At 40.4% G+C, this 20,928-nt stretch overlaps 1 protein-coding gene across 2 annotated transcripts in view; it reads left to right on the top strand.

Moving 5' to 3' along the window:
• The window catches only part of sdr16c5b (short chain dehydrogenase/reductase family 16C, member 5b), a 35,615-nt gene extending 15,169 nt beyond the window's left edge, over positions 1 to 20,446 (top strand). The window contains exons 3-7 of one of the 2 annotated variants that reach the window (XR_013498325.1): positions 3,807 to 3,906; positions 4,636 to 4,780; positions 8,933 to 9,058; positions 9,694 to 9,885; positions 11,269 to 11,395. Coding sequence is in view for 1 of the 2 variants with exons in the window: in XM_078216200.1 (XP_078072326.1) it covers positions 3,807 to 3,906; positions 4,636 to 4,780; positions 8,933 to 9,058; positions 17,375 to 17,468 (465 nt within the window). In the remaining variant the exon portion in view is untranslated. Of the gene's footprint in view, positions 1 to 3,806; positions 3,907 to 4,635; positions 4,781 to 8,932; positions 9,059 to 9,693; positions 9,886 to 11,268; positions 11,396 to 17,374 lie in introns of those variants that run through there. The other variant, XM_078216200.1, reaches the window with a different exon arrangement.
• The last annotated feature ends 482 nt before the right edge of the window (positions 20,447 to 20,928 follow it).

Raw genomic sequence — 20,928 nt, 5'->3', positions numbered from 1 at the left:
TTTCAGCTGCTATTTTCTCAATTTCTAATATGCAGCATAAATTTAGCAATATAGAATGGTGTATTTCACAAAATGACTATTTATATTTTTTCTTTTGCATCTGTGTAACTTCATTAATATTTTTCTTGAAGGCTTCAAATCATATTGTGGCTCAGAACTACTGCTTTAGATGCAATCTGAATTTTTGTAGAAGTTCCCATTACGCATTAATTAATACAGGTGGCAGACTCGAGCAACTGCATTGGTGTATTTTGGCCCCGCTTGAGGTCATGTGCCGATGTTTTAAAAAGGTGCTTAAATCTCTGACATGCTGTTGGCAGACTTTTCTAATTGTACCTCTAGCGGATTCCCCAGGCGCAATAAAGAGAAAAATCCATCCTTATTTCTGAGGATGGTTCCATGTAGGTATATACAGAAGATGTAATGCCCAAAGCATTGTGGAGGTGGCCTTGCTTTTAGCTTGGTCCATGTAAGATCATAGGAAATGGGAGCAGGAGAAGGCAATAGCAATAAGATCATGACTGACCGATCAATTCCACTTTCCCTTTCTCTTGATATCCCTTGATTCAGTTAGTGCCCAAAAATCTATTGATTTCAGACTTAAATACTATAAACAATTGAGAATCTGCAGTCCTCTAGGGCAGAGCATTCCAAAGGTTCCCAGACCCTCTGAATGAAGAATAAATATTCTCCTCACCTCAGTCCAAAATGGTTATTCCTTTTGCCAAGCCTATGACCCCTTGTTATAATCACTCCAGCTTAGCATCAGTTCTGTCAATCGCTCTAAGAATTTTGTATGTTCCAATGTGATCATCTCTCGTTCTCCAGAGAACATCGGCCCAATCCACTCAATATCTCATAGGACAGGCTTTTTTTTCCAGGAAACAGCCTAGTGATCCATTTTTGCACTCACTGCAAGGCGTTTCCTTCCTTAGGATAGAAAACCAAAATTGTACAAGTGTAATTTCTCCAAAGCCCTATGTAATAGCTACAACTTTGTTATTCCTATATTCCAACTCTCTTGCAATGGAACGAACAAAACAGCCGGGATTCTCCCAAAAGAAACTTAAGTTAAAATGGGAGATCTTCCTGCCTGTTTTTTAGGTGTACTTGGTGGAATGAAGCTCTGGCACCTCTGTGCTGCACGCAGGCACACACACTCTGTGCTTCACAGAGTGCCAGTGGGGGAGGAGGGGGTGGGTTTCACGCCAGTATAGGGGGGGTGCCTCATCCTGCTGGTAGGCCAGCATCAATGCGCTGAGCGGACCACTGCGCATGTGCCGATCTCTGTGTGGAGGCCAGTGTATGTGCCATGCCCCCCCCCCCCCCACCCTCCATTTACCGGCCCCTCAATCGGCGGCTTCTCCAATGGCTTCCCAACCCACCTCCCCCCATGTGTAGTCCTGAATGCCTTCTCCCTCCCTCCCCCACCAATCCCATTGCAGAGTGTGCAGAAGGTCCCCCCCACCCACTCACCACGCCTCCTTGGCACTGCCCAGTGCCTGGTTGGCAGTGCCAGGGGGCCAGACTGGCACTGCCCAAGGGGTATTCCCCTTGACCTCCTGGGGGGGCCTCAATGGCTGCTGTTCCCACCAGTGGGGTGGTCACGCCTGATCCCCGTTTATGGGGACCAGTTGCAATCCCTACTGGAACCTCTCGACCAGTGCAGTGGGCCAGGAGAATCACCCCCAACATTTCCCTGCCTAATTATTTACTGTATCTGTGTGTTAACTTTCTGAGATACGTATGTAAGAACATACAGATCCCTCTGAGCACCAGCATTTTTTTGTTTTTCATCTTATTAAAAATATTCTACTTTTATATTCTTCCTACTAAAGTGAATAATTTTGCATTTCTCTGTTTACCATCTTTTCAATCACTTAACCTGTCTATGTCCTTTCCTGTTTCTTTGCATCTTTCTCATCACTTATCTAAGTTTAGACAAAACTAGGTTGGAGATATTTATTCAACCTCCTCATCTAAGTCATAGGTTTAGAATAATAAACTGAGTCTCAAGCACTTGTCCATGCTAAGATATTACCCACAATCCCATGAGTCCTAATCATGTTCAGCAACATCTTTTGTACCATCTTTAATGCCTTCTGAAAATTTAGATTATTCACCTGAATACTACTGGTTTTACAATATTGTGCATTTCAAATTGCTTTGCAGCAGTGCAAAAATGCGGAACCAGCATGTGAATAGTTTTAGATTAATTGTTTTAACTGCAGTGCATTGTAGGATAAAAGTTGGATGCTGTTTGATTAAAAGTGCAGACAAAATGTCTGTGTTGTAATTCCTGCTTTTCAGTATTGTATGTGTTTTTAGTGGATTTCTGTAGTACTGTCAGGATAACAAAGATAGTTTTAAGGAATTATATAATTATAATTAAATATTGGAAATAAAGTATAATTTTAATCTAGTGTTGCTGTGTAAGGAAGGGTAAACCTATAGTTAGATTCATGCTCAACAATGGTGTTTGCATCTGGGAGGAGTTTTGGTTCAAGAAAAAAACTGCTTCTGTTGTGCTTAGAGAGGATTATGGTGTGGAAAGTAAACAAGCTGGGAGAAGCATAAACTCATTGCTTAGCCACCGGGGACACCTTTAGGGTAGGAAGGCTTTCTCACTTTAGTTTTTAGTAGGATACCTTGCAGTTCATAGAAGAATCATACAGTGCAGAAGGAGGCCATTCGGCCCATTGAGTCTGCACCGACCACAATCTCACCCAGCCTCTATCACCATAACCCCATACATTTACCCTTGCTAGTCCCCCTGACATTAAGGGGCAATTGAGCATGGCCAATCCACTTAACCCGCACATCTTTGGACTATGGGAAGAAACCGGAACACCCAGAGGAAACCCACACAGACATGGGGAGAATGTGCAAACTCCACCCAGGCAGTGACCCAAGTCAGGAATCTAATCCGGGTCCCTGGCACTGTGAGGCAGCAGTGCTCAGCACTGTGCCACCATGCCACCCTTGAAGATAAGAAGCTGGAATATCTCCCAGCTCTGCCAGAACCCAGAAGAAAAGATGGACAAGGGGGCTGCAAAAAGGCAGACTTCCTAAAGAATCAGATAAAGTCCAGACAACCAGGGAATTGGGACAGATAAAATATCTTAGAAAGACTAAAGTTAAGGGAACAGATACCAAGAAGTTGAACAAGGTACTGTTCAGGAGAGTTCAAGGGAAAAGCAGATAGTGTTCTGAGTTAACGAGACCGCTACAGTGACCAAATTTAAAGTGGGAAAGCATACTTCAGAGGTAAATCAAAAGTTTCATCTTAATACAGTCTGGGAATCTATATTAAAAGCAATAGCAAAGAGTTTGTGTAACGGTGGTTTAAAACCTAGAAGTGCATCCTTGATGGAAGCAGCTGAGCGAAAACATTGTTTAAATGAAGATTTTAAAGTGTGCCTTTTGGAAGCGGAACTTGAAGTCACTCGTCTGGAAGCCGGAGTTTAGTGAATCAAGGTGGTTCATTGTTTAAGAATCATCAGGGAGGATTTTGAGGAGAAATCCACAGAAATTCACTCGGGTTCAGAGTGGAGTGTGTCTGACCATAGATCCGCTTTATACTTCTCACAGTTAGTCACCGATTTTGGATTATTTCATTTACCAGCAATTAATGTAAATAATCTGGGAAAGTTTGCTATTCTGGGAGGCAGAATAAATTGTCAATGTAGTTTCTGAAAATGTCTTTATGTTCTCTTCCTCATTTATTTATCCTTGTAGTTTTAAGTGAAAACAATATGCTACTGGCTACAGTGCTTTTAGTAATTCTGAGAGTTAACTGTTTTTAGACCTATAAAGCGTTCCTGCCTGCAATGATTGCCAGCAACCATGGCCACCTGGTTAGCATTGCCAGTTCAGCAGGATTGTTTCCAGTCAATGGATTGGCAGGTAAGAGGAGCTTCTATGGTTTCTGGAGATTTTGTGCTCATAATATTTGTACTGAAAATAGTGTTCAACGCAGCATGATATGTATAGCTTTAAATTGCTATTGTTTTCTACATTTTAATTTGTACTTATTTTTGAAGTATTTAATATCAAAGAGTTAAACTCTTGCTTTCTCAAAGATATGCGGATTATAATTATAGAAGCAATGTACCATATAATACACAGGCACAGATTTTATTGTCAACAGTGGAAGATCGATATTTACTATTCACCTTGTTGATAGCTGCCCACAGATTTCTAGGCTTGTCAGTGAAGATTTCCTATAACCTGGCATCTAATAATTCTAATATTGAATATCATTGCTATGTGTGTTATCAATAATTAGAACCATCGTAACTTTTTATTCTCAGAGCATAAAATGAATAATTCTGTTCAGGAACTTTGCATACTTGCTTAATGTGAGGTTACTATAATCGTCACCAGGTTTATCTCTAAAGTATTAAACTCGAGGGAACAAATGTTAAGAGAGTAAACAATAAAAGTGCAAATATTATTATGCATGTATGAAGCAGTCACATTTTATGCTGGACCAAATCACTCACTGAAACTAACATTAATCCACTTTAAATTTATTTAAACTGCCCTATTATTCTTATACAACTGACTTCTGTCTGAGTGGAACTGATTCCCATGTATTTTTAGTGAACAATGGGTGTCTTTCATCTTTTGCAGATTATTGTTCAAGCAAGTTTGCAGCAGTTGGCTTTGCTCAGTCTGTTGCTCTAGAATTGCTAGTTTCAGGGAAAAATGGCATCAAGACTACCATCGTTTGCCCATACTTCATAAACACTGGCATGTTTGATGGCTGTAAAACCAAGTAGGTAGACTGGTTGATTCAGTACGTTTGTCATCTTTACTTTCCACTTTATTCACTCGAGCTTAAAATACATTGATTGAATGTTATTTAAAACTTAGTCTTGAAATTTTAGTGTTGTGGCATTCTGATTAATTTCTAGTAATTTTGTAATAAAAAATTATCAGTCCTACTAATGAATTTGAATTGTACCAAGTGAAAATATACTGGCTGCCAGTGCATGGGATAATTCAAAATGCTCAAAGCAAGAGACATAACCAGGGAGTGGCAAAATAAAAATATCTAATTAGGTAGAAAATGTGGCAGTGGAGGTAGGAAACCAATGTCGGTAATAAAAGGAGTAATTCTGGTGATGAGGGATTTTTTTTTAAAGTTACATTGTTTAAAAGTACATAGGATTAAAAGACTGAAATGAGTACAGCAAAACTGAATAAAATAAACAGAATACAATGGATAAGATCATGAGTTTACGATTTCAATATTTTTTACTCTTTTTAAATGTGTGCTTAAATATATCCATGAACACCGACTTCTGATGGATCTTCTATTCGAGGGAACACAAGAAATAGGAGCCGGAATAGACCACATGGCCCACCCAGCCTGCTCCGCCATTCAGTACGATCATTGCTGATCTTGAACTTCAACTCAATTTTCCCACCCACTTCCCGTATCACTTGATTCCCTGAGATGGAAAAATGGAGTCCACAACCTTCTGGAGTAGGAAATTTCAAAGATTCACCACTCTTTGAGATAAATAATTTCTCCTCATCTTAGTCCTAAATGATTGGCCCCTTATCCTGAGACTATGTCCCTGTGCTTTCGATTCCCTGGCCAATGGAGATGATCTCTCAGCGAACATCAAGCCCGTTCAGAATCTTGTAGGATTCAACGAGCTTGTCACTCATTTTTCTGAACTCCAGACAATATAAGCCCAATTTACACAGCCTCTCATCATAGGACAACTCTCTAATCCCAAGGACCAATTTAGTTCAGCTTCCCTGTTGTACCACCTCCAGTGAAAGTATATGCTTTCCTAAGTGTGGAAATGAATTTTTCTTGTACTACAATCTTTTTGCAATAAAGGCCAAAATGACCTTTGCCTTGGCTAAAGTCAAGTGTCTGATCAAGCCCAAGATAGGGTGCAATGCTTTATCTTGTGAGCTTGGATCTTATTTGTCTCTCTTGTGGGGACCATAAATTGGATTCAACTGGAATTTGGATTTTAGAGCAAGCAGGGAGTGGATTTGGGTTAGCCCAGTCCACTCTGAGCATTGGCTTTGCAACTTTAAGGGTGGAGTAGAAATGTTTTTAAAAATTGCTTCCTTATTATTTGATGCATCTACATGCTAGTTTTTGGTATTTCTTGTATGAGCACAGCAAGTCTCTTTTGAACATCAATACTTAGAATTTTAAAAAAATATTGTTTTTCTATTCTTATGAGCAAAGTCAATAACTTCAACAACTCCATGAGCCTTATCTTCCCAATTATTTTTTTGTGTGGCACCTTATTCGATGCCTTTGGGAAATCCAGGTATACTACATCAAATTGTTTGGTAGTACAGAATAAAAGTATTGCTGAAGGAAAGAGACTTTTTCTGCCGAAGCTTTTCATCTTGCACTCGGCATTCACAAGCATACACAAAGAATACGATGTAAAGGAAATCAACAAATTTATACTGTATGAGAGGAGAATGCACCAGTTAATACTGACTGGCCGGTAACTGCCAAGCACTCTGCTTCACAATCCACTGACAATCAATTTAAGATTGTCAGTGGGGCTAACAGTGTGATACATTTGCATGTACTGCAAGCTACATTTATTAATACATAGGGCCCTGTTCTTGGCAGACAGAACATGTACACACTTTAAACCTGAATCTCCTCAACAAACTAAATGACAGCCATTTGCTGGTTCATTCTTCAGGGAATGCCTTGGGCAATCTGAGTCAATCTGCCTGCTTACAATATCAAGTATTGTTTGAAATTTAAAGTCACTGTCAGCTGATTCTCCATAGCCATGCCTCTACCAATTAGAGTTCACTTGCCAACCAATCAGCACTCCCTTCTCATTCAGTATAAATTTGTTAATTTTTATTCCATTGTATTCTTGTGGATGTCCTGATGAGTGTAAGCTCAAAAACGTTGACAAAAATGGTTACTCTTTTAATATATTGATATATTACATCCGCTGCTTTCCCTCTATCTATCCTCTTACTTACATCCTCAAAAAACTCTAATAAATATTTCAAACAAGATTTCTTTTCAGTAAAACCATATTTAATCATGTTATGTTTTTCTAAATGCATTGTTAAGATTTCCTTAATAATAGATTCCAGCATTTTCCTAATATCTGACATTAGGTTAACTGGCCTGCAGTTCACTTTCTCTCTCGCTCCTTTCTTAATAAAACGGTGTAACAGTTGCCAACTTCCAATCCAATGCGAACATTCCCGAATATAAGGAATTTTGGAAAATCATAGCTCGTACATCCCCTATCTCTGCAGCTATCTCCAGGGTGTAGACCATTAGGTACCCCCGTAGGGCAATAATTGCTAGCCTAGTCAGCAATGTCTGCACCCTGTGAAAGACAATCTCCTGGATCTTTTAAGCCAAAAAGTTAAGGATATCTCTTCATATACAAAAATTAAAAATCATTAGGCTGGGGAATAAAAATGCACAGTGGGAATACAGGAAACTGCATGGAGAAAAGATATGGAAATTTTCTTGCTAAACACACCTAACCCACCTTGACAATCTGGTGCCATGTTTTGTGGTGAAAGTAGGATCTTTAAATGTCTAGTGTGAAGGGTATATAACGCACACTGATGGTCTGTACAAAATGCTGACCCTCTCCCAGCATGAGTGTACTGTATCGCAGGAGAACATTTCGGCCTTATGAGGGAACACCAAGAAAATCAGCTGTGTTGATGAATAGGTTTTAGGGCACTTGAATGTTTACTTGTGCTCAGTTAAGGTGGGGAAGGGGGTGGGGATAAGCAAGATGTGGTATTGAAGTGGGCTTATGGTCTTTAAGATTATAAAGGCAGGAGACAAAATACATTCTAAAAATATTTTTAGTATTAAATTCACTTGCAACTTAAAAATATGACTCAATTAATATATGAAAATTACAGCCAGGAAACCATCAGCTGATTAAGCTTGTTTGACACTCATTATGCCTGGGGCATCATGACTAGACCCTTCCTAACCCCCGAGGCAAAATGGCAGAAAAGCCCCAGAGCAAAAAGGGAAAAAAAATCTCTAAAATTCATCTTCTTCAATTCCCTCAAGTGATCAAAATGGTCCAGGTGATCTCACTCAAAATATATCTGTTTACTGTTAATCCACTTGCATTTATCATGTTTCAATCTATGCATCAGTCAGGAACCAGTCCAGTTCCCTTTTGAAAGCTTGCAGGAAGAGCCTTCCTTTGCTGGTGGCATGATAGCTTGCCAAATTTCTCACCTGTTTAAAATGTAATGTGGGAATCGCAGCAGCTAATTTGCACTTAGCAAACTCCCACAAACAGCAATGTGATAACCACATAATTTGTTCTTTTATATATATATAGGCTGATTGAGGGGTGGCCAGAACACTGGGGAGAACTGCCCTGCCCTTCCTCAAAATAATGCCATGAGATCTTTCACATCCACCCAAGCAGGCAGAAAGGACCTCAATTTATCGAAAGGCAGCACCTTGCACAGTGCAGTGCTCCCTCACTGATGCAATGGAGTGCCAGCCTTGATTCTTATTTTGATGCTCAAGCTCTGGACTGGGATTTGAACGCAGAATCTTGTGAGAGTGCTACCAGCTGAGCCATAGCTTACACCAAGCCCCACCAAGGAGCCTGTATTGCATTGACTGAAACTCTTTGACCTAGTAGCACCACAGATTTATTACTATTTGGCTGCAACTGATAACTATCACTGGCAAACAAAATCATCCAACTGCAGGGAAATCCTGATGAACAATGTTGAAGAAATATTTTTTTTTTTAAACTATGTGCCTTAGCAGGATTTCTAATGAACTATTTTCAATGGGGCTGACCACTTCTCGTTCACTCTTGAAAACCTGCATAATAATCTTTTGATAGACACATTGTGAACAATCGAACTAAGGCATTTACCTCATAATTTATACTCCATTTCTGTGCAGGTGGCCACATCTTCTTCCCATTTTAGATCCAAACTATGCTGCCAAAAAGATTATTAATGCCATTTTACGGGAACAAGTGCTTCTTGTGATGCCACGAAGCCTAAGTTTTTTGTTTGCTATTAGAAAGTAAGTACATCTTATCTCGGTCTATGATGCTGTAGTTCTGCATTTTTCTTCACTTTTATATGGTCTTTTAAGCAGTCATAATTCTTCAATATGATGAATAGCTACCATTACAACTGCTTTTATAACATTGTTTTCTACAAAAAGGCTCCTGTATGACAAAGAACTAATGATTGAATATTGTATTTGTGCACTACTGATTGGTCGGGTTTTAATTGCAATCATAAGAAACAGCTTGTAGTTGCCAACCTGATGAACACAGCAATGAAGATGGAATGAAATGGAAATTAATTTACTTTGAATGCACGCGCATGTAATACGTTTCATAATTGTTTTCCAGATGATGTACATATGAAGTGACTAAATTATTCCAAGGAATTATTTTGTGAAACCAAAAAGAATGGCTGTTAGGTCATTTATTTTATGGACAGGGATCATGAGCTCGCTTTCTTCAGTTTTATACTCTTACGCTCAGCAAAAAAATGGTTGCTTAGTATAAGGAAAGTCTTTGTATCTAATTAAGCAACAAAAAAGTTACTTTTTAAAGTTCCTCATGGCATGCAAAACCACCATGCATTGCTGACCACTGAGAAGGTTGTGGTGAGCTGCTTTCTTGAACTGCTGTCCATGTGTTCTAGGTACAGATGCAATGCCACAAGGTGTGGAATTCCAAGATTTTGTTCCAGCAATGAAGAAGTTATGACAAATGTATTTTCAAGTCAGGATGGTGTGTGACTTGCAGTAGAATTTGCAGGTGATGCATCAGCTGCTCGTAACCTTCAAAGTAGTAGAGGACATGGGGTTAAAAAGGTGCTGCTGAAGTAGTTTGGGTGAGTTGCAACAGTCCATTTGTAGATGCTGAATCCTGTGGTCATAATGCACAGTGGTGGATGGAATCAATATTTAAAGAACAAAGAAAAGTGCAGCACAGGAACAGCCCTATGGCCCTTCAAGCCTGCGCCAATCATGATGCCCAACTAAACTTAAAAAAACCTTCTGCCCTTACTCAGTCCATATCCCTCTTCTCTCTCTATTCATGCCTCTTAAATGGTACTGATGTGCCCGCTTCCACCACCACCTCTGGCAGCGCATTCCAGGCACCCACCGCACTCTGCATGAAAAACTCTTCTTTCTCTCTCTCTCTCTTTCCTCCCCCCCCCCCCCCCCCCCCGCCCCACATCTCCCTTAAACTTTCCCCCTCTTGCCTTGAACCTGTGCCTGATTAAATTGGCAGCCCATCCTCTACCTTATCAGGGTGTTTAGTCCTGCATAGTGTCAAGCTTCTCGAGTGTATTTGAAGCTGCAGTCATCCATTTAAATGGAAAGTATTCCATTGTAAATGATGAAAAGGCTTTGGGGAGACAGGAAAGGAGTTATTCACTGCAGATTGCCCTGTCTTGAACCTGTCCTTGGTACCACAGTATTTGTGACTGCCAGGATGTTAATGTTGGGGGGAATCTAGTGATGATAATACTATTGAGAGGAGATGATTAGACTCTTGTTGGAGATGGTCACTGCCTGGCACTTCTGCTGCATGGCTTGATCAGCCTAAGCCTGAATGTTGCCTAGATCTTGCTATATGTGGACATGGATGGTTTCATTATCTGAGAAGTTGTGAATGGAACAAAACATGGTCCACTCCTATGCACACTTGCCCCCTTCTGACCTGAGAGGTCAGTGAGTGAATAGCTTACAATTTTTCATTTTTCAAATGAAGTTTAAATAGAAAATTTAAACACAAGAAAAACCAGAATTCCGCATTTATAGTGGATGGTTTTACATTTTTCAATTCTGAAACTAAATGCTAGGCTACAGAATAAACAAAGAAAATGAAAATAAGCCCCACTGCCTCTGAATATTTTCATGTTGAAGCTGTTATTTACCCCTAGGCTTTTAATGTCTGGACTGTTAAGTCCAGGGAAGGTTTTCACCATTCTTGGGTAGATAGGGGTGTAACAAAAATCTGTGGTGAGACTACATCAAGTATTGTTTCTTTAATTGCCAGGCACAATGCTAGATTCAATCCTGAGCAACAAAATGAGGCCGGTAACTGGAATCAGCCAGAACTTTTAGCAGCTGACAGGCTTTCCAAATATTCAGTGCAGAATACTGGGAATAGACAGTCAGGCTGCAAGCGTCAACACCAATACAAGAACAGGAAGTGATATTGCTCCATATCCATTTTTAATCTGTTATTCTTAATGCATTTACAGTTTACCACTGGAAAAGATTCAAATGACTAGGTAGTTCCTACCCTCAGAAATGTTTTTCTGCAGCTTAATGAATATTATCTGGAAACATGATGCATTTAATCAGATGGAGTTCAGACCCAGAAGCAAGGTAACAACACTTGCTGATAACCTTGAAGAAAACTATCAAAAAAAATGTAGCAAACTCTGTTGTGTGAATTTCCCCTTTGCTGCTCTCAGTTTGAATCTGCTGCCAAGTCAAGGGGATTCCTGGGCATCCAGCAATAGTGATATCATCAAGCAACGTAAGCAGCCAAAAACATTGAAATATTTCCTTAGACAGAAGGCAAGGAAGTAAAACCACTGACTCCTTTCAATTTTAATTTCAAGTTTTAACAATCAGTGAAACAAATGATGTGATGTGGGATTAAGCTGGCAGCCACAATATCATAAACTTTTAAAAAGGTTTAAAAATGTGGATTTTTTTAATCATAGAGACACTTGACATTCAACTAATGTAAAATTGCTCATTCAAGGCCGATGTGCATGTTTAGCAATAAGTAGGAACTTAGTGCTCCATTAAAGAACCCAGCTACGCCTCATTCAACAGGATGTAACTTATTTTGGGGTTTCTACATAATGACAAAAAGTATAAAAGTGGAATTTATCAACAGCTCTTACTGGAGAAGCGTAGAATCACTGACAGCTTCTGAATTTCCCTGTTTAACCGCAGGAGCACGGATTCCTGAAGTCGGTGTCTGTTTCAGAGGAGTAATGATGCCAAATGTTGACAACTTCACCATCCTTACTAGTATATAATCCAGACCATTTTGCAGCATTCCCTAGTCCCTGCTTTATTTAGGGTGGTACGGTGGTTAGCACTGCTGCCACACAGTGCCAGGGACCCAGATTCGATTCCCGGCTTGGGTCACTGTCTGTGTGGAGTTTGCATGTTCTCCCCGTGTCTGTGTGCGTTTCCTCTGGGTGCTCCGGTTTCCTCCCACATTCTGAAAAACGTGCTAGTTAAGTGCATTGACCCGAACAGGCACCGGACTGTGGCGACTAAGGGAATTTCACAGTAACTTCATTGCAATGTTAATGTAAGCCTTACTTGTGACTAATAATTAAACTTTACTTTTATTTGAAGACCCAGAGAGCAAATAGGACTACTCTTTACAACACAATTAGAAACAGTACACACTGCCCCCCTCCCAGCACTGATTACCTTACAATGGCGCCACCCAAATAAAATTTCCATCACCAAATAGAAGAAAAACTAGTTTAATGCTCATCCAAGACTCTGATACTTAATATCTCAATTAACACCAAGTCTCATTCACCCTTTGCTTCTGGCCTACACTGACTCCTGATCCAACAGTGCCTCAATTTTAACGTCATGATCCTTGTTTTTAAATCCTTCCATGGCCTGAACTCTCTCTCTGCCCTCTTCCAAATCTAATATCTTGTTCCACCCTGATTTTAATCACTCTATCACTGAAGACTCTGTGTTCAGTTGCCTTGGTTGTACGCTCTGAAATTCCATCCTTAAATCTCTCTAACTTTCTCTCCCTTAAGGTGGTCCTAAAAATCTATTTCTTTGAAGAATTGTTTGTTCACCCTCATGTGACTCAGTGTCAAAAAAGGTTTTCTATTAATGACATTTTTAAGTGCCTTGGGACATTTTATTACATAAAGGTACTATATAAAGGCAATATTTTGCCCTTGTTGATCGATGATTTTTGAGGTTTTTTTTAAAAATAGCTTGTTTTAACATTCATACCATCTTTATTTCTGCTAAAGTGTGGAGACTGCCATAGTGGTGTTCATTATAATTTTGACAAATAGCAAATCCATTGAAACATATCAGTATTGATTTTCAGCTCAGGTTTTTGTGCCAGACAAATGATTTTGGTCACTTAAGTATCAATCTGCAGTTAGCTAAATTGTCTAATCGGATTCAATAATATATTTTTGAAATTCATTGGACAGGGGAAGGTTGGGGTGGGTTGGGTTGTATACACCAAACATTATCAAGCAGATGCATCTGTTTCCTGTCTCGCAGCTGCAGCTATTGGAGCTTTTGGGCGTCGAACAGTGGAGTGGTGGGTGAATTGATTAACATATTTTAAACGGCCTCCCACAGTGCTACCCCAAGGTGTTGTTGTAGCAGTCCTATAAAAAATTAAATGAAACAGACCAGCAGACAGTTGGCCAATACACCACAGCATGCTGGGAACTCTCTAATACGGGAGACATAAGACACAGAATCAGTCCTACCCCCAATAGCAACTTAATAAAACAGTAGAAGTCAGGAATGCATAAAACACATTCGCAGAACTTAATGAAGTGATAGAGTCAGGAACTCACCTGAAACAACCAGACCCTCATTGATGAAGCAAGACCTTTAGATACTGTATCAGGCAACGTTAATAAGAACAAAAGAGCAAATACGTATTCTGACACAAAAACGAGACATACAAGCACCGGGACCAGGACCCTAGCGAACAAAGAATCTTAGAATCCTACAATGCAGAAGGAGACCATTTGGCCCATCGAGTCTGCACTGACCACAATCCCACCCGGCTCTATCTCCATAACCCCATGCATTTACTCTAGTTAGTCCCCCTGACACAAAGGGGCAATTTGGCACAGCCAATCCACCTAACCCGCACATCTTTGGGGAGGAAACCGGAGCACCCAGAGGAAACACAAGCAGACATGGGGACGCCACACAAATCGAACTCGGGTCCCTGGTGCTGTAGAAGAAAAATAGTCAATATTTGTTTTGCATTGTTACACTAATTATGTGTTCTCAACTCTACATCAGTGTTTCCTCTGGTGAAGTGTAGCTGTCTTGCTCTGTAATCCAAGGCTGTGTCAAAGTGTCCTCAAGTGGGAGGAACAACTATGATGTGCAGGTTGTGTTGGGTGTTGTGATGCTGTTGGGATGGTAGTTGCCTTGGACATCTGGCTGAAAGGCACGTGAAATGTTCCTGCAACAGCTGGAGCCATGTCCAACAACTCTTTTGAGGCGTCTGCTGGTTCTAGTCATCCCAGCTGGTTGACAAATGATCTGTAAAAGAGCTGTCAGTATGTTTCTTTTTCTCATCAACATGCTTTCCAAGTGATAATCTAGTCTGTCAAATACACCAATGACATTATGTAACTGGGTACCCATAGTCTCAGTGTTGTCAATCGCATATTTCATGAGAGAAAGTTGTTCAGCACCTGTTTCATTTTGTACTCTGTCCTCAAATGACTGAAGTCTGCATTCAGTCTGCTTTGAATTCCCATAAATTCAGCATCATGGTGCATTCTCTGCCAGCTGCTGCAGGTCCTTCACAGTAGATTAAAAATGTCTTTTGTTTCTACATCAAGTTTTGTCTAATGCCAGCTTTAGTAGGATATCAATGTTTGCATAAAGAATAGACATATTTTGCCTGCTCCCAGCGGCACGGTAGCACAGTGGTTAGCACTGCTGCTTCACAGCTCCAGGGTCCCGGGTTCGATTCCCGGCTCGGGTCACTGTCTGTGTGGAGTTTGCACATTCTCCTCGTGTCTGCGTGGGTTTCCTCCGGGTGCTCCGGTTTCCTCCCACAGTCCAAAGATGTGCGAGTTAGGTTGATTGGCCAGGTTAAAAATAATTGCCCCTTAGAGTCCATAGATGCGTAGATTAGCGGGTTAATATGTGGGGGTAGGGCCTGGGTGGGATTGTGGTCGGTGCAGACTCGATGGGCCGAATGGCCTCCTTCTGCACTGTAGGGTTTCTATGATTTCTATGATTTCCCAGCCTTTCACCCTCTTTATTCAGCCCCTCGTACAACTTCCAGTGGTGCAATTTTCTCAAACTCAGTCATTACGTGCTCTAACATGCGAGTATCTGTGCTGGGGTCAGGAGAATTACTGTGGAGCTTGGCTTGATACTCACCTTTAAAAGCGGCTTCTAAATTTCAACAGTGCCTTGGGCTCAATGTCTGCCCCTTGCTGTTTGGCGGCATTGCTCAAGTGGTTCCAGGGCTATCATGCCAGAGTCTCCAGACTGGCCAGTCTTCTCTCTACATTTGCCTTGGAGGAGGGCAGCTCATGACCCCAAATGTGACCTCTGTGACCTCATTTGGGGTTGTGACCCATAGGTTGGAACCCCTCCCACTTTTCTCACTGCCCTCACGATATAAAGTGTTGAAATAATTTCCAGAGTGTTTTCCCCCATGAACTCTTCCATCAATTTTAATTTATTATGGTGAGCTATCCACATGGGAGCCAAGAAAGCAAGTTGGGTGGTAAGCAGATTAATGAGAATGCAGTCAAGGAAATAGGAAGTCTGTCTAATGGATGGGATGAGATTGGAGAGAAACCAACCACGACAGACACCTGCTTGAAATGTACTAAAAGACTGTAAAACATAAAATGTCACCCACATCCCATGAATGAATAAAAAAAAACTCAAGCTCCCAAACTGACCAATTAGAAATGCACAAGATTAAAAAGATGTACTTTGGAGAAATTAAACTCGCTGCTTCATAAAGTTCATTATAAAAACAGTGTCCTTGGTAAGTGAATGACTCATAGAAAATTATGTGATTACTATTTCACCTGAGAATATTTGACTGCCATTAAAAATGAAAAGCCTAATTTTTTATTGATTTCATACTATTTCTCAAATATTTCAAATAAGCATACTTTGCATAATAATTACTGTGATATTTCATGACTGTTATGGACAAATCGCGACAATTTAGTGCACAAGATCCCACAAATAGAAATCAGAAAAAATGCCTAGTTAGCTTGACTTTCATAGGGATGTTAATCAGGATATCTGAAGAACTTTGTTTTCCTTGAAGATTGAGATGGATCTTAACATCTACGTGAACACCTGAGCAAGTCTCAGTAACTCCTCTGAAGGGCAGCACATTGCAACATTTCTTCAATGCTGTAATCAGGGGTCAGCCCAGATTGAGATTGGACCTTAAATTTACATTTAAACCTATAACCTTTTGATTATAGAACAGTACAGCACAGCAAGCCTGTGTCGATCACGTTTACCTATCTAAACCAACCGCTTATATCCCTCTATTCTCAGTTTGTTCATATGCCTATCAAGATATGTCTTAAATGTGGCTAACGTAACTGCCTCAACCACCTCACTTGGCAGTGCATTCCAGGCCCCCACCATCCTCCTGTAAAAAAAAAGAAACTTCTCCCACACATCTCCACTGAACCTTTTCCCCCTTATCTTGAACTTGTGCCCCCTTGTAATTGTCATTTCTGCCCTGGGAAAAAGCTTCCAACTGTTCACCCTATCTATACCTCTCATAATTTTATAAACTTTATCGGGTCGCCTCTCAGCCTCCATCTTTCCAGGGAGAACAATCCCAGTTTTATTCAATCTCTCCTCATAGCTAATACCCTCCATACCAAGCAACGTCCTGGTAAAGCCTTTCTGCGCTCTCTCCAAAGCCTCAACGTCCTTCTGGTAGTGTGGTGACCAGAATTGGACACAGTATTCCAAATGTGCCGAACTAACATTTGATACAACTGTAAGATAAATTTGCCAGCTTTTATACTCGATGCCCTGTCCGATGAAGGCGAGCATGCCATATGCTTTCTTCACCACTTTTTCCACCTGTGCTGCCACTTTTAAGGATCTGTGGACCTGTACTCCCAGATCTCTGTGTGTCTATGCTACTGATGGTTCTGCCATTTATTTTATAGCTTCCACCTGAATTGGATCTACCAAAATGCATCCCCTCGCATTTGTCCAGATTAAATTCCATCTGCCATTTCTCCGCCCAGTTTTCCAGTGCCACGTACTAAGCTATACTGATATTGGTATTTAGGCAAAACCATTAAGAAAGTGAGGTCTATAGTCAGAGCTAATAGAATCTAATATCTTTAGGCCCAAACTCCAACATAGTTAATAGTCAAAGTTAATAAGTTTAGGACTGATTGCCATTCAAACAAGACAAATTTTGCAAAAATGATTTTACCCAATCATTTTGTATATTTTACTGTTTTAATTATGGCTTTGATAAATATATTCCAAGTTAGTCATGAAATGTTTTACTTTTTCTTATTTGATTGTTGCTCGCATAAAATCTGAATGTAGTCACCGGACTTCTTTTTTTAATAGTTTGCTTCCCGTGAAACTTGGAATTCTTCTTGGACAGTATTTTGGTGTTTTCAACGCCATGGATGACTTCAAGGGTCGAGTTAAAAAGGATTAACGTGATCTGCAGCATCAGTAAAAACAACTGTTTTAAATATACTTCTTAACAAAAATACACACAATATAATACATATTTGGTGCTAATTTATCTTGCTAGAATCAAGACGTCTGTATCAGGATGCAATATTATCGACATTCCAAAGTTCCTTTCTATTGATAATTTCAAGCTTGTGGAAAATGTAATGCTTCATTCCAGGTAATAAAACATAACAATGCCAGAGATGCAAGTTAAATTCAGCAGAAAAGGTGCAAAAGGCTCATTTTGATAACTATGGAATCTGATTAAATAAAAATGTGACCGCTATTTTGAAAAAATGACATGTTTAGAAAACCATTTCTAAAATCCACTGACTCCATAAACTGTTAAGTAGATGTAACTGTAACTATTGGCTGGTCTGTTAAATGGTAGACCACTGAGGAGACGGGTTACATTGTTTAATGATGACAATGACTGACATGCATGTTAAAAGTGGAAAAGTGAATCATGTGGAGGGCGTAGAAGGTCTGCAGAGAGATTTGGACAGGCTGAGTGAGTGGGTGAGGATCTGGCAGATGGAGTATAACGTTGACAAATGTGAGGTTATTCACTTTGGAGGAAATAATAGCAAATTGGATTATTATCTAAATGGAAAAAAATTACAACATGCTACTGTGCAAAGGGACCTGGGGGTCCTTGTGCATGAGACGCAAAAACCCAGTCTGCAGGTGCAACAGGTAATCAAGAAGGCAATTGGGATGTTGGCCTATATCGCAAGGGGGATAGAATATAAAAGCAGAGATGTCTTGCTGCATCTGTACAGGGCATTGGTGAGGCCGCAGCTGGAATACTGTGTGCAGTATTGGTCCCCTTATTTGCGGAAGGATATATTGGCCTTGGAGGGAGTGCAGAGAAGGTTCACCAGGTTGATACCAGAGATGAGGGGTGTTGATTATGAGGAGAGACTGAGCAGATTGGGTTTGTACTCGTTGGAATTTAGAAGGCTGAGGGGGGATCTTATAGAGACCTATAAGATAATGAAGGGGCTAGATAGGGAAGAGGTGGAGAGATTCTTTCCACTTAGAAAGGAAGCTAGAACTAGAGGGCACAGCCTCAAAATAAAGGGAGGTCAGTTTAGGACAGAGTTGAGGAGGAACTTCTTCTCTCAGAGGGTGGTGAATCTCTGGAATTCTCTGCCCACTGAAGTGGTGGAGGCTACCTCGTTGAATATGTTTAAATCACAGATAGATGGATTCCTGATCGGTAAGGGAATTAGGGGTTATGGGGATCAGGCGGGTAAGTGGAACAGATCCACTTCAGATCAGCCATGATCTTATTGAATGGCGGGGCAGGCTCGAGGGGCTAGATGGCCTACTCCTGCTCTTATTTCTTATGTTCTTATGTTCTTAAAAGTTAGAGAAAAGTGGGATCAGCTGAAAATGCGAGAAACTTCCCTGCATTGCTATTTTCTATGCCCATTCCAAAAGTGTGCGCGGGTGGTGAATATTGTTTGTTTTTAATCCACTATTACTGCATTTACAGTTACCACTGGAAAAGATTCAAATGACTAGCCAAGTCAGGGTTACTAAATGTAATGCATGACTGCGTTACATTTAACCTAGGGTGAGATACTGACCACATTTCTGCACCATCACTATAACCACCTATTAGCATCTCCACAACATCACCTGACACCACCCTTGCCTCAGCTATCTGCCATGGAAACCCTCATCCATATCTTTGTTATGTCTGTACATGACTGTTCCAACACATTCCTCACTGGCCTCCCATATTCTACCTCTGCAAAGTTGAGGTCATTTAAAACTCTGCTGTCTGTGTCCTTCCTCTCATCAAGGCCCGTTGATTTATGAATAGGGTAAGTATGTTGGGTTATGGGAATAGGGCCTGGGCGGAATCGTGGTCGGTGCAGACTCGATGGGCCGAATGACTTCCTTCTCCTCTGTAGGGATTCTATTCTATGCTCACAGACCTACATGGCCCCAGTTGAACAACACCTCGACTTGAAACTTCGCAACCTTGTTTTCAGACCACTTAATGGCCTTGCTCCTTGCTTCTCACTCTCGCTATAATCCCTTCTAGCTCCACAAGCCTCTGAGATATCTATGCTAATCTAATTCTGGCCTCTTTAGCATCCTAATTTTAATTGCTCCACCATTTGTGGTCACGCCTTCAGCCGTCAATGTCCTAAGCTCTGTAATTCCTCAAACATCTCTGTCTCTCTAGCTTTGTTTTCCCCTTTTTAAGACATTCCTTAAAACCTACCTTTTTAGCCAAGCCAAATGCCTTAATGTATCGTTACGTGGCTTTGTGTCAATGTTGCTTCATATAACCCTTCTGTGAGTGGTCTTGGGCCATTTTGTTACATTAAAGGTGCTATGTAAGAACAGCTAGTTGAAAGATAAAAGCAGAAAGGAGCTGTCAAGATTCCATTCGATGTTTCCCTACTGCATACAAAAAATTATTACAGATGTTTCAACACAATAGACTCTAAATTAATACCAGTATCAGTTTTGGACTTGACTAGTTTAATGCTCATCCAAGACTGATACTTAATATCTCAATTAACACCAAGTCTCATTCACCCTTTGCTTCTGGCCTACACTGACTCCTGATCCAACAGTGCCTCAATTTTAACGTCATGATCCTTGTTTTTAAATCCTTCCATGGCCTGAACTCTCTCTCTCTGCCCTCTTCCAAATCTAATATCTTGTTCCACCCTGATTTTAATCACTCTATCACTGAAGACTCTGTGTTCAGTTGCCTTGGTTGTAAGCTCTGAAATTCCATCCTTAAATCTCTCTAACTTTCTCTCCCTTAAGGTGGTCCTAAAAATCTATTTCTTTGAAGAATTGTTTGTTCACCCTCATGTGACTCAGTGTCAAAAAAGGTTTTCTATTAATGACATTTTTAAGTGCCTTGGGACATTTTATTACATAAAGGTACTATATAAAGGCAATATTTTGCCCTTGTTGATCGATGATTTTTGAGGTTTTTTTTAAAAATAGCTTGTTTTAACATTCATACCATCTTTATTTCTGCTAAAGTGTGGAGACTGCCATAGTGGTGTTCATTATAATTTTGACAAATAGCAAATCCATTGAAACATATCAGTATTGATTTTCAGCTCAGGTTTTTGTGCCAGACAAATGATTTTGGTCACTTAAGTATCAATCTGCAGTTAGCTAAATTGTCTAATCGGATTCAATAATATATTTTTGAAATTCATTGGACAGGGGAAGGTTGGGGTGGGTTGGGTTGTATACACCAAACATTATCAAGCAGATGCATCTGTTTCCTGTCTCGCAGCTGCAGCTATTGGAGCTTTTGGGCGTCGAACAGTGGAGTGGTGGGTGAATTGATTAACATATTTTAAACGGCCTCCCACAGTGCTACCCCAAGGTGTTGTTGTAGCAGTCCTATAAAAAATTAAATGAAACAGACCAGCAGACAGTTGGCCAAT

Source organism: Mustelus asterias, chromosome 7, assembly GCF_964213995.1.
Source record: "Mustelus asterias chromosome 7, sMusAst1.hap1.1, whole genome shotgun sequence".
Lineage (NCBI taxonomy): Eukaryota > Metazoa > Chordata > Chondrichthyes > Carcharhiniformes > Triakidae > Mustelus > Mustelus asterias.
This window is presented reverse-complemented; position numbering and strand designations above follow the sequence as displayed.